This window comes from Gymnogyps californianus, chromosome 1, assembly GCF_018139145.2.
Source record: "Gymnogyps californianus isolate 813 chromosome 1, ASM1813914v2, whole genome shotgun sequence".
Taxonomy (NCBI): Eukaryota; Metazoa; Chordata; class Aves; order Accipitriformes; family Cathartidae; genus Gymnogyps; species Gymnogyps californianus.
Window position 1 is genome coordinate 69,383,283 of NC_059471.1, and position 14,582 is coordinate 69,397,864.

At 37.7% G+C, this 14,582-nt stretch overlaps 1 protein-coding gene across 2 annotated transcripts in view; it reads left to right on the forward strand.

Annotated features, from left to right (window-relative positions):
- The window catches only part of TGFBRAP1 (transforming growth factor beta receptor associated protein 1), a 34,132-nt gene that overhangs the window by 16,537 nt on the left and 3,013 nt on the right, over positions 1-14,582 (forward strand). For both annotated transcript variants that reach the window (XM_050910011.1, XM_050910001.1), the window contains exons 5-10: positions 1,350-1,432; positions 7,581-7,922; positions 9,272-9,329; positions 10,681-10,824; positions 11,868-12,014; positions 13,630-13,789. In XM_050910011.1, the coding sequence (XP_050765968.1) occupies positions 1,350-1,432; positions 7,581-7,922; positions 9,272-9,329; positions 10,681-10,824; positions 11,868-12,014; positions 13,630-13,789 (934 nt within the window). The remainder of the gene's footprint in view (positions 1-1,349; positions 1,433-7,580; positions 7,923-9,271; positions 9,330-10,680; positions 10,825-11,867; positions 12,015-13,629; positions 13,790-14,582) is intronic.

A 14,582-nucleotide genomic window follows, 5' to 3' on the forward strand; every position in this document is an offset into this window, starting at 1 on the left:
CCCACACTGGGGAGGCAAGAAAAGTCCCACAGCCTTACAAATCAATAGGTTTTAATGGCTTGCTAATGATCAAGATTAAGTATTTCCTTAAGATAATCCATTAGTAAAGCATGCACAGACTAAATGGACTTAAGCCAAGCTTTTCTCTTGGTAAATCCACAATCTTTAATCAAGGTGAAAAATCACCAATTAGAATATCAGTCTACCCTACTTGAGGCCTGACACCCTTTAGCAATTCCTGCCTGGAATATGTTGCTAAAGTATTGCAGTTTCTCTGGGTATTTTCATTGAAAATGGGAGTCTGTTATTAATAACAGCATTCATGTACACTGTTAAACATGAGAAAGCCGTGTATTCATGAGAAAGTTTAAGGGAAAAACTGAAGGCATGTGGATGTAGCTATTTGCAAAATACCAGTGTTGTCACAAACGGTGGATGCTTTGCAGAGCACAGTTTAGGTTCCTTGCTTTTAGTAATTCTCCTTTGCCGTTGGAAATACTCTGGGCACGAGGGTTTCATTTAATCTCGTGGTAACTAATTGAACATTCAGATTAAATAAATGCCTAGCATTTAAAGTAGTTTTGTGTTCTTTTTCTGGTGAACTTCTTGTAAACTTTTTTCTGTCTAGGCATGACCTTAACAGTAAAACTTCATAACGCATAGCTTTTTGTATGGTTTGCTTATGCTCCTCTTTTTAACCATATTTTTATGTACATTGCATAATATACTGCATATTGGATAAGTTGAACTGCTTTGGAAGTATTTTAAAAAAAAAAAGAAAGAAACCAGACTGGCAGAAAGTCAGAAATATGGTCATCAGCTGGGGATGACACTATGAGAATCACCAGCAAGGTTGCTGCAGAAGTTAGATGAGACAGGGAGAAAGTTGGCTGTGTGTGGTCAAGTGGGACCACCCTTGAGTTTATATCTTTTTTTGTGCCTGCTGAATCATGGGGAACTTCAGAGATGACCATTGGCTTTTACGTTTGCAAATACCATAAGCAAAAACTTGAGGCAAGTCAGACTGATGTCAGATAAGCCATTATTTGAATAAGAAAACTTAAACTTGTAATTTGTTGACTTTGCTTTTAGTAAGTACTCGTGAACAGTGTTGTGTTCACACATTTTTGTGTAAGAAACTGGATCTAGGCAGCAGATTCACTCTATTCAGGTACATATAATTTAAAACGCAGAGGATCAAGGGGCTATTTTGCATGTAACTTTACAGGTCTGGTTGAAGATCATGTGTTCAGTAGTTTTGGCAGGTAGTTATTGCAGTACTGACTAGCACTACGTAAATAACTCATTACAAATATAATAAACCTTTTTTCCCCCCTTCTCTTTCATAGGTAATGTACAAACGAATCCTGCAGCAAGCAGGTTTCATACAGTTTGCACAGCTTCAGTTCCTTGAAGCAAAAGAACTCTTCAGGTAATTGTGTGACAAGAAATTTATTAATTTATCTTCTTTAAATAAGGAGTTAGTGTTCTTAGTTTTAAAAACTTAGTCGCTTGAATGTTTTTTGATGCAGATGTGAGTTTACTGTGATAAAAGGGTTTTGTTCGGGGTAAAAACAGAGTAACATTGAAAGAATTTTATAACTGAAGAGTTAATGCAACTGATTTTTTGGTGTGCTAACACACAGCAGCATTAAGGCTGTAATCTGAATGTTGTATGTGTGGAGATTTTTTTACTTTATGCCCATGAAGGTCAAGGCTTTACTACTGAGCCTGTGCTGTGATTTACAGCATGAACATTGCTTGGTTCTCCTTTTTTTTTTTTTTTTTTTTAAGAAAAAAAAAACCCTTTAGTTACAATTTAAATATTGTTGATACAATTGCACTAATTTTTTTGAGGATGCTGATACTGCATTTGTTTTAATACTTGTTCTGCTAGGCCTTTTCCAGAAGACAGATTATTTGCTCTTGAAGTCTGTGCTAACCTTTCCGATTTAGCTGTTTCAGCAATCACTTGTTTACAAATTGACCTTGGTACTCCACTTTCATTCAAAACAATGCTGCTCGTTATCTTTATTTTACCTGATAATTTCATTTCTGCTAGCCACGCCTCATTCTGTGATGAGGCGCTGTCCAGAGTTAGTGTAATCCATGCTGACCACATAAAATAACTCTCCTTGTTACCTGCTGAAATTCAGTTCAAATCAGTTTAGAGTCTATGGAATAGGTTTAAGGTTAGACAATTTGCTATATATTGTAGGTGTGTACAGTACAGGAAAAAAGTTGTCCTTGGGTTTATGGAAATGTATCAAGGAAAGTAAAGCTTTGGGGAATGTTACTATTGATGAGGGACTTCACCATTTTGCCTCCTGCTCACCAGGATAATGGGAGACACTGGGCTTGAATGGGCAGTGTACACTGAGTGAAGATTAGGGAACGACAGGAAAGGTCAGAACAGCGTTTAGTGGCAATTTGTTTTGGCCGCAACCACTTTCTGTATCGCCTTATAATTTTTGGCGTTGGTGAGCAACTTGCAGTCTTCTTCCTCCCTGTAATCTTCCAAACACACACAGCAGCAATTCACTCTAGTGTATCTGAAGTACAAACTGTACATAGTTAGGAATCCTTTACAACATTCCCACAAAGCCCTTCTGTGTGGCTTTCCAATGGCCTTTTTTTCAGTTTTTTCAGTGTGGCCAGCTTTGGTAAAATAGCTTGTTGAGGTTGTACTGGCTATAAAGTGTCTTCATTGTCTAGGTGTGGTTAGGTGGCCAGACTTGTATAGCTCTGCAGCTGTCTTGACTATGGCTGACACTTCAACTTTTTTTTCCATCACTTTTTTTCCACCCTGCCTGGCAATAATTCCCTGTGGGGTCTAATCTGGGGGCCCTGCCTTGCTGGTAGTGGCCCAAGGATCTTTTAAAAGCAGTGAAAAGGGGGGAAAGTATCCTGCAAGGAGCTCCAGCACCTTGTAGAAGAAGCCAAGATCAGTTACACAGCCTCCATCCAACTAGCAGTCCATCTGACAAATGAGCTTTAATGAACAGGATTGTGGGAGCTCCTCTATAGAAAGAGACTTGCTTCACGAGAAAACATGCCGTCCAGGCATGAATTTTGGAGCTGAGTTGGCATCCCAGGGTGTTCCCTTCCTCTAAAATCTGCAGCCCCAAAGCAGAACAACTGTTCATGAATTGCTGAAGTCTGCTGAGGGGAGAAACCAAAGATAAGTTTTCTGTGCTTTTCTTCTGGCCAGCCATACATAAGCTATTCGGAGTATTTTTGTGACTCTGAAAAACTCCTTATGGAATCCAGGTTCCCTGATTTTCAGCCCTAGTGAATTCACACAGTTCAAGTAATATCTGGTTGTGCCCTGATATACACTCAATCAATCTTGTTCATTTTAGACTTAATGATGCTCAGAGGAAAGAATGGGAAAGATAATGGCAGTCTATGCAAACTCTTCCTCACATCCCCATGTGTTGCTCTGCAGGTGTTCAAGCTAGTGTTAGAAATAACTTCAGTCTTAAAATGTCAAAGGGAAACTTGGTACCTATCTGAGAAAAGATGGATTCAGCAGTGAAACAGAGCGGCAGCAGTACCTCCAAGAACTTGGTGTGATGTGGGCCTGCTTCTGGCCAAATATGAAGTGAGATCATCTCACTCCTCAGAAAATATCTCAATTACAGGCTAGCAGGGCAAGTGATTATATTGGACTAAAGGTCTTGTTTTCTTGCATCAATAATCCTTTTTGGATAACCTTGTCAAGATACAGTTATATCTTATGCCTAACTTCGTAGTTCTTAAATACTGAAACTTTTAAGAAGAATACTTTCCTGCTAAGTTCCTTTTGGTTATGCTGATACTTCTGAACACTGAAGAAGGTTGACAAAAAGGAAGGAAGTGGTAGCTTTATTGAAACTCAAATAGTTCAGCAAAGGGAGAACTTTCTTCAGCTGGATCCATTAACCTTAAACTGAGTGAGCTGTCACAGTGGGGCTTTTTTGGTCTGACAAATTCTGTTAGAAGCAATAACAGAATTGTGATTGTGTTATATAGTTGTGATATATATATCATATTTTTGCTATTTTGTGTTGCTGTCATTGGAGGCTCGCACGCAGTTAGACCAAACAGCAACGTTTAGCAGGCTGTTTGCTGAATTCTAGATGTCTTGCTGAGACGTTGGTAGCTGTCACGGTGAAACCATTTCTCTCCAGTGTGTTTGGTTATGTCCTTTCACTGGTTAGATGTTGCTTACCATCTGACATGCCAGATACTGGAACTTTTCTAAACTTTGTTGCTCTTCTTAACAAATCAAAATGTTAACTCCTTTCAGTGTCATGTCACCTGGGAAGGCTATAGAGAGACTTATAGCTAAAGTCTCTCCTACACTGGAAAGGTTAAAAAATTGGTGGTACTTATACCTGGAGACATAAGAAGTAGGACTCAGTGTGAGATTTGCATCTTCAATGTGATTCAAGAATATAAGCTTCTATTACAGCCAGTGGGATCTAGGCAAAACAGCTAAATCATGTAGGCTTCTTTGACATCTCTGATACCTCTAAACTTAAGGGTCTGAGTCTAGACCTAAGTTTTCTGAAAACTTGTAGATTCTGCCTGTTGCATTGTTTATATATATGAAGCCCAAAAAGACCTAATGCAGAATTACTCGAAGGGAAGTTGCCTCTTAACATTGACAGCTTGACTTGTCTTAAGAGCCTGTTTTCTACTTTGTGATAAGTTGTTAGCTATATTTTGCTAAACCTGAGATGCTAGAAGCTGAAGACTCAAATGTGTTTTTCAAGAGAGATGAGGTCCTTTGTAGCTGCTCCTAAACTGTTTCCTCCAAATGCGGTGGAAAGAGCCACAAGACATCCACAGATCCCAGGAGCCATAAGCCTTGAGATGAATGTTAACTATTCATGCAGGTGGAGTTATTGTTTAGTATTTGGTATTTTTCTGAGGAAGTTTTGTTCTGGATGATACTGTGCTTTTAAGGAGGCTGCTTGATTGCTGATTACCATTGCTGTGGGGAGAGCAAAACTGTACAACGTGAGCTTGAGTCAGACCTGCTGAGAGAACCACTGGTGATTCACTGCCCAGGGTTTGGGCTAGCCTGAGTTGGAAGCTGGTTTTGATTCTCCTTTTGGAAAGAGGTGGTCATTAAGGCCAGAATCCGTGAAGTTCAGAGGTGAAGTAGCTGACTACTTCCTCATCTAGGAAAAGTTGGACGGTAAGATGAAAGCATGCAGAAGCTACTGTAGAAGTTGGAAAATGTTTTAAAACTTATTAAAACTGGCATGTTAAATATAGCATTTTTAACTACTTCATCCATCTCCATGGTCGTAGTCTCCATGTCAAGCTTAGCCCATCTCCAGATACTTGACAGCATAGCCAGCAAGGGAAACAATATTTATCCTTGAATTTCTGCAAATTTATCAAGACTCCTTGCTTCTGCACTAATTTTGAGTAGCCTGTTGATGTTATTCAAGTTATGGGTTAGCTTTCGTCCTAAAACAAATCAGTGAAGAACCTTGGAGGGCGGGGCAATCTTTTCTTTCTTTAAATAGGGTTAATTTTCTAGTGTAATACATCTCATGTAATATATTTTGTCTCGTGGTCCTCAGGTCTTAAACTTTCACGAGCAGTTGGACTAGCCAAAGCTGCAGTTAGATTACTGTAACGAGTTCATACTGAAAGCCCAAATGCTCTTTGAACCATTAGGTCATGCCACTGACAGAAGTTGCTACTTCTTGGTTATTCTGCCTCTTAAAAAAAAGTCCTCGTCTACTTGTGAGTTCCATCATAATCAAAACCAAATATTAAGTCTGAAAAGAGGGATTAAAAGGAAATTTCAACTGCAGAAATCTACAAAGTAGACATGAACACTTTACTCTTGGTTAGAGGCTGGCCTTTCTAGTGTAGAGGTGGTTTTTAGGCAGTAGGAGCTCTGTGTACAAATCAGAAAAACTTGCTATTCAAACCTCTTCTCACAGGAAGGCTTCCCATGTTCAGATATTTCTCTGCTGTTGTCCTCTATTGTTCGTGTTGCTGTTCCCATGCTTTGCAGTCACTAGGTTCTGGAACAGGATACTTGCTGCTTTTAAGTTTGCTGTTGCTGCTGTCTCCCAGAATTTCATTCTTCTGGTATAGATTTTTGTAGCCAAAGGACAGTATTTACTTTTTAAAAAAATTCTAAAAAGGTGTTGCCATGGTGATGCTTCCTACTAGTTCATGTTTCCTGGATGGTTTTGGAACTGTGTCTCTGGCAAGAAGTGAACAACTCAGGGCATGCCCCACTGCTTTAGTTACTTTACAACAGTAGGGAAGGGATGAGCCTGCTTGTGAGGATCTTTCCCACTTTATTGCCTGCAGAAATCTTCTGCTTCATCTGCTTCCATGGTGATAACTTGTTTCTTTGTGGAATTCTTTCCAATCAAGGTTGTGATGGGAAAGTCTTTTTGAGATCGCTGATCACCGGATAGATAAGAACTATTTCTTAAAAGTTTTATTTGCAACAAAATAGTAACTAACCAGGGTTTCTTTTAGAGAACTGTCAGTTCATTTTGATTTTTTTCAGCAACAGTATCTCCTGCATTTCAGGAATGCTCATCTTTAAAGATTAATTCTGAGTAATGACTTTGACAGTGAAATAAAATGTAATTCCTGATTTCTTGCTGTTCTTCTAAAGCAAGGCCTGGGAGAAGAAGTCATTCTAGCTGTGAAAATTGGGGACTTTGCCATGTGTGAAAAAACTTCTCGTTTTATTCTTCTGTCACAACATGTATTCTTCAAATGCTTGAGGAATTTCTTCAATCTAGGCCGAAAGAAAAATGTTTTGTGTAGCGTATCTATGTTACAACTTGCTCCTGGATAAAGTATAGATGCCCTTCACATGCGAAGTGGAAAAGTCACTCCATAGTATCTGACATCTGTGTACACCCAAGACCTATGCCTATACAATAGACTACTACTTACTGGTTAGACGGATGTATCATCAGCATCCATGGTTTGTTTTCAGAACCTCCTTAAGAAGTGAGCCAAAGTAGGAATCAGATGCATTTCAGGGTTGGGGAAAACATTTTCATCATCCAAACATGCGTTCCAAAAGCTTTAGTTTTCTACAGGAAGTTGCTGTTTTCTACAGAATTACACTTGCACAGTCTTTGTGGCTTGCCTGAAAGGGTTCACTCTCTCCTTTTTTTTTTTCTTTTTTTTTTTTTTTTTTTGCCTCCTTCAGAAGACTATCTCCCACAATGTATGGATGAAGTCTAGGACAGTCCTAGGAACTGCACTAAGGCTATTCAGTTATTTTTTGTATATGCCACAGAACAGCTGTGGGATGTCAAAAGCAAAAGGCTGGCCAGTCTCCGAATTCTCAGCAATGTCTAGAGGAGGAAACAGAATGATAAACAAGTTTAGATAAAAATAGCAAAAAAAAATTCAAAGTTTGTTCTGAATATATTTTCTCCAGCATAGAAGGCAATAACTTTCAGAAACTGACAACCTGTTAGTGTCCTGACTCTAAGCATATGTGAGCACACATTTCCAGTATGTTATTTTTTTGTGCCTATGTATGCTTTTTCTTTCTTTTTGCTTCATCTAGTTTGACACTGTAATTGCAGAAGCGGCCAGCTTGATGTCCGGGAGCTGATCTCTCTCTACCCCTTCCTGTTGCCTACTTCCTCTTCATTTATACGGTCTCATCCTCCTCTGCATGAGTACGCGGACCTAAACCAGCTGACCCAGGGGGACCAGGAGAAGATGACAAAATGCAAACGATTCCTCATGAGTTACTTGAATGAAGTCCGCAGCACTGAGGTTGCAAATGGCTACAAGGAAGATATTGACACAGCTTTACTCAAGCTATATGCAGAGGCAAATCATGAAAGCCTGCTGGATCTGCTAGTTTCGGAGAATTTTTGTCTTTTAACAGATAGTGCTGCCTGGCTGGAAAAACACAAAAAGTGAGTGGATTTTTTGAGTATTGCACCTTTGAGACCAGAGGGAAAATTTTCTTAAATGCTATTGGCTTCTAGAGCAACGTGTTCAAATCCTTGTAGCTTCTGTGCTTTCAGGTCCAAAAGACAACTTGGCCTGACTTGTCAGCATTTTAAAATGTTGGTGAAAAGGTATTAAATGACAGTCTGAGGTAAAGGAAATGCATTCTGTCTTATGCTGGTAAATACAGAGTTCTTCCTGAAAGTTTCTGTCCAACACAAAAATAAAGGATTGGTACAAATTTGGGGGGGAAAAAATGTGATTTGTTTGCCCTTGTGACAATGTGAGAGTTGAATGGACACAGTAGTGGTACTCAAACAGAATGAAAAGATGCCGTAAAGCATGCACTACCTTAGGTAGAAGCTATTAACCAGCTAGTGGCTTTAAAATTGTAGTTGCTTATTCAGGGAAAGAGATCTTACTTTTGAATTGCATACTTTCTGTGCTCCCACTGGTTCATCAAAAGGAGGTTGCTTAAGATGACTGCAAATGACTTCAAACTGGAAATGCCAGCAGGTGGAGAATTGACTGTCATTAAGCAGGAAACACTAGATAGTAAATGTGTAAAATACAAACTTGTCTTAGGTAGTGTCTCTGTCTTGAATTTAATTAATTGTTAAACTGTGTGGTGCCGTAGTAGCAACTACAGTGGTAAGGAGGAGTCTTTAGTTGTGGTTAGATTTAGGGTAGTTTCATTTATTTCAGGTGTTTTGTTAAATCCTCTTGGTAAGTATGATTTGCATGGCAAACTTTTGCAAATGTGAATGGTAGAACATTGTTCCATGAGAACACAGCCATTACAGAGCTTTAGTTGTATTTTTATTACAGTACACAAAAAAGCTCTGTAATGGCACTGTACAAAGCTCTTCCTTGCCTGACTTGATTTTGTGCTGCAGTAAAGAAAAAAATGGTTCTGATTGTAAAACAGAGTTTTAAGTAAAAGCATCGTAAAAATGTGATTGTGACACCTGATTAACTATTGGAGGAATATTTATTATTTGGAGCTGTGTGTTAAGTCTGTATATAAAATTCAAAGACCAGCATAGGAATCATCTCTAATTTGACACATACTTTGTTTAAGTTGGAGCTAGTAACTAGAAACTGCCTTTGAGACAGGAGAGACACAGACATGTTTCTAGAACAGAATTTCTCTCCTTTGATTCTGAAAAAGAGCCTACAGACACTTGTTCAAGTGTAGACATGGCCGTGTACATGTCACTAAGCAATTATTTGTTATATTCTGTGCTAATCAAACGATAATGAAATCAGTAGGAAAGATCTAGAGATTTTAATATTATTTTCTCTTTCTGTACAGGTATTTTGCCCTTGGTCTCCTGTATCACTACAATGGTCAGGATGCTGCAGCACTTCAGGTTAGAATAAAGCTTTTAGTGTCATCTGTAAACCATTGCAAAATACCAGTTTACCTCTGAGATAAAAATCTGAGATGCTAATTTATCTGTTTGAAAAGTGTATGTGTATATATAAGAGAAACTTATGCTAAGCCTTCCTTGAATAAATTAATATGCTAGATATGAAAAACCTGAAGAGCTTACTGAAGATGACAGCTATTTAGATGCTTGTATGCTATTTTTTAAGCAAAACTGTGCATACAAGAACATGTTTGTACTCTTAAAAGATGGACACAAGTGCTAAAAATGGACACAAGTGCTAAAATAATCAAGAGATCACTTACAAAGGTGTTTGAGGGACTTCAGGAACATATCCTGTGCTGATTAGTCTGTATACAGACAGCAAAGCAGTGTTGTAATCTCATGGCAGACACTGACAGCAACTGAGAGTTTATTTCCTTATCTGATGATGGACAGTGAACACATTCTGCAAGATCTGTGGGTTTCAGCTGGGTTAGTAGTCCCTTTGGGGACCCCTCTTCTGATGTCACTAAGACTAGCAGTGATCTGTAGACTGCAAACTAAATAATTTTGTTATTCCTGTTTGCAAACCTTCATCTAGAAAAATTAGTATGTTCTTGATCAATAAATAGCATGCATGTCTCAGACCATATCCAATACCTTAATTAGTTTGCCTTACTGTGTGGCTTCTTGAGTACGTTAATCACAGTAACACCGTCAAATGCATTCAAGTCAGTAATTTCCTGAGCAGAAAACCAGGAAGGACAACAAAAACAGTACCTACCTTTGTCATGTGCAAGATATTTTTTTGTTCGTTTCAAGGAACGAGGTTTATTGCTAAACTGGTCTGCTAGATGTGGCATCTTTTAATTCCAATTATAGTGTATATAAAAATAATCTCACATGGTATTTAAAGTTCTTCAGTCAAAATGAAAGAAAAGCAAAAAATCGGGTTTTCTTCTAAATTGTTTGTATTATTTGATTTTAATCTTGCACACACAGAACACATGAAAAGTATACCATGCGTTGGAGAAAAGGACTTTTATCAAAGGCTTTCTTTGTGATTAATGTACCTCTCCTGAAGTATTCGGCCACTCACTCTCAGAATGAGAACCCACGTGATATGGGGTCTGAGTTAGTTGAATATGGCAGGTGCAAGAAAAGCCTATGATGGAGAGGCATAAATTTAGTGACCAGTGGGGTCCCTTGCAATTGGTGTTCCTAGGAGCTCTTTCTAATTCCACAAGTACCAACAGCTAATACTAAGTGTTGTAGTAGCTCACATAAATTTTGAGTTGGAAGAGCTAATACATGTTTTAAGCACTTTAATCTGTGTGTGTTTTTGTTGCAGTTATGGGTGAAAATAGTCGATGGAGACATTCAAGATTCTACACGTTCAGATCTCTATGAATATATAGTAGACTTCCTTACATTCTGCTCAGACCAAGATCTAGTGTGGAAATACTCTGAATGGGTTTTACAAAAAAATGAAGAGGTTTGTGATTGGTGTACTTTTCACAGAACATCAGTATTTCCCTGCAGTGGTGTTTGGGTGTTCATTAACATTGTTCCATCTTGATAGCTAATTGGACCATTTTTGCAGAATATTTAATGTCAGTTAAATAGCGATCAACAGAAGAAAACTCCCAGGTTTCTCAATTCTTCTAAGTCCTTCTGTTAACAAGTGCTAGTGATAATTGCCTCTTTTTCTTCTGAAAACAAAGTTTAGGTCACTCTGTACAATGAAAGATACAGCATGTCTTCTGTTTTTCTTCATATTAAGCAAGATAATTTTCAGATCTTTAAGGGGGGAAAAAAAAAAATCACCTAACAGGATAACTGTTGCTGCTGTTTCTTTTTTAAAAGGATTCCAGGGACGGGTGATATCTGTGTACACTAGGATGTGGAATAAATAGCCTTCATTCAAGACAAAACTTCATTGCTACAAGAATTAACTTAATCCACCAAAACTAAAAAAATAATTTTGTAACATCCATTAGTGTGGTGTGCTGTTAAATGGGATGCTTGATGCTGTATCAGACAGTCTGTGCTGTTGGAACTTGTCACTGCCTAATTTGTATTAATTTAAAGCTTAGTTATTGCATGCAATGACAGATTTCTAAACTTTTGGTTTGGTCATTATAGAAGTCTCTTGCTCTGTGTATATCATCACATTTGATAAGGCTGTAAACATTCTGGTCTCTAACTTGCGCTTTCTTGCTGCAAAGGCTGAAAAGCCTCTTGTTCTGCTGTTATGCAGATCTGTTCAATACTTTTTGTGGCTGGTGGAGGTTGTGCCCAGCACAAGGTTTATGGGCTGGACAATGTGTAGACTACGAACTGAGGTAATGGAGATTGGAGTGAGTGAAATCACAATAAGCACTGAGTAGGGTAATCTTGGTGGTGTTGAGCAGGGTTTTGTCTTATCTTCCTGAATAATGTACTAACTAATCTGATAGTGCTGTTAAATTAGTATTTAAATAAAAAGGTAATAAAATGATTGCCACTGAGTTCCTAAGTGCAATTAACTCCTCCTAGGTTGGCGTACAGATTTTCACTAAAAGGCCTTTGGAAGAACAGGAGAAAAGCAACATTAATCCAGATGATATCATCAGTTGCCTTAACAAATATCCTAAAGCACGTGTTAAATATCTAGAACATCTAGTACTGGAAAGAAAAATAGAGGTGAGTCCTACAAGAATACTAAAAATAGGCATAGGATTCAGAATGCAGACTATGATGAAAAACTCTGAAAAAAGCCAAAGTCTAGAAGAAATAAGCACAATTTGAAGGCTTTCAGATGTACTCTGAGTAGGGAAGGAGTGGTTTTAAGATTAAAGTAGAAGATGAGGAGCGGATATCTGCATTATTTTTAACTTTTCAACTCTTGTGATGGCAAGGCAGTTGCTTACCTCCCCTCAGAGGCTGGGGTTTTGTTTTTTACATCTGATCATTGCATACTTTTCTGTTTCACCAATGAGGCTCAAACCTCCATCTGGTAAGATCATAGAAAAATGGTTGAGCAACTGCTGATCCTATTGCACTGTGGCAGCAATATACTAAAATTGCTGATTCAGTGGTTTACAAGTAGGTGTGTTTTATTCTGTCCTTCTGGAGACATTTGAGCAATTAATAATAGAATTAAACCATGCACCTCTCACTGTAGAATTCCAAACCACTCTAGATGTTCAATGTCCAAAAGATGTGTTCACAAGTCAAAGTGACAGTGTATTCTACCTTTTGGGTTTTTAAGCACAATACAGAAGCAGCCAAACATTATGGTACTTGGATATGAGACATTTTAAGCACAGGAGAAGTTACGTTAACCTGCAAATAAAGCAAGGAAATGAACATTGAAATAACTCAGCAGAACTGATGACCAGTTCACTATTCTACATTTTTCAAATACACATGCTAGATCAAAGGTTTCCCTCTGTCGCTATTGCAAATACGTCAAGGTGTGTGGACACCGTGACAGATGAATGTACTAGTTTCTGATGTCTTGAATATTTTCAAACAAACTTTGAGTTAAACGTAGTGCCTTGTAGAATATTTGTAACAAAAATAATTTATAATTAAATCTACTCTACCTGCTAGTAAAGGCTGGGTTATAAATGGATTTGGTCTTTAGAAAGTACTAGATGATTGTGAATGCTTTAGTGAGAATGTTTTAGTGAGAGTGTTTCAAACAGTCAAATCATCAGCTTGTTTTGATGAATATTGGGTAGTGGATAACACAGAAAGCACTGTGCCTTCAAAGTGCTTGTCTACCTCTGGTGGCTTTCTCAAATTTTATTGCAGAAATAGAAAAGGTCAAAGAACATACCTGAATATGAGGAAGAATTAATTAGATCAAAATTACTCACTTTACAAGGGAAACAAAAGGCAAAGTCACAGTGGAGATCATACTTGTACTCCAAGGAGAGAGATCTGCTTTACTGCATTGACTTTCATTAGGTGAACTTTTGAAAGGAAATAATTTTTGCACAAGAAAAGCTATTTATAGAGCTTGTTTATTTAAGGTCAAGAGCAGTTTAGGAATAAGGTGTTTCATATCTACATTTTGGAAATATCTGTATTAATGAAATAGAGAATCCCATACTATAGATACAGTGTATTTTGTGAAGCTGGTCTGAGTAAGTTGTCTATCTGCATGAACAAAAGACTTTCTGATTAATTTGAATTAAATAAATGAATTAAAACATATCTCTACCTAATTATGTAAATACTCATCACTGTTATTGGTGGGGGAAGGGGTTGTCTTTGTAAACTGAGCTAACGTTATTCTTCTCATCTGTAGAAAGAAAAGTACCATACTCATCTAGCTGTCTTGTACTTGGAGGCAATACTTCAGCTAAAATCTGTGACCACAGATAACTGTACAGAAACAACTGAACTGCTGTTTAAACTACGCAGTCTTCTTCAGAAATCTGATCTTTATAGAATTCACTTTATTTTGGGTAAGATGCATGTTGTCTATTATAAATGCTATATGTCGGTTCCTGCAGGAAACAAAGTCCTCATAAGGATAGAAAACTAAAAGATGTGAGGTTTCTAGGTATATATGGTTGATAGGCTTACCATCTCTATTTCCAACAGACACAAGTTAATTTAGAAAGCATATCTGTTAATGCTGTCTTTGATCTCCCATAGCTTGTGAGGTACAATGGTATGTTTACCACTGCACCAAAGACAGAATACGATAACTAGCTAGAAAAAATATCTTCATACAATTATCTTTTTAATTATAGTCAGTTTCTTTTTAATGATGAGCATGTAACCTGTGACAATCTTTTGCAAATGGAAGACTTAAAGTTTATTTGTTAAGCAGTCTGTTTCTCAGTTAACTGAAGTGAATCTTTGACGAATCTGATTACCAAGGACTTGTTTGTTGTCCATAACCCACTCTGACCCCAAAAGCTGGGGTTCATGCTAAACAAAAACATGAGCATCTTTTTGAGTGAAAAATGCAACGTACGTCTTACTGTTGGTGTAAGGCAAGCAGCAGTTGAGCTAAATTTTTTTCCTTGGCCAATGCTTATAATGGCTAATTTTTAATGTTTCATCCACTGAAACAGTGGGTGAAAAGGAAATGACTTGTTATGGTAGTGAAAGATGTGAAATGTTTTTCTGAAATTCAGTGGAAAAATCCAGTGGATGTGGAAATAAAAATATCTGAGTAGCAACTACAATAATTTACCAACGTTTAATGTCCCTTTGCCTTTCCAGTCAGCAAAACATTATATGACCGAT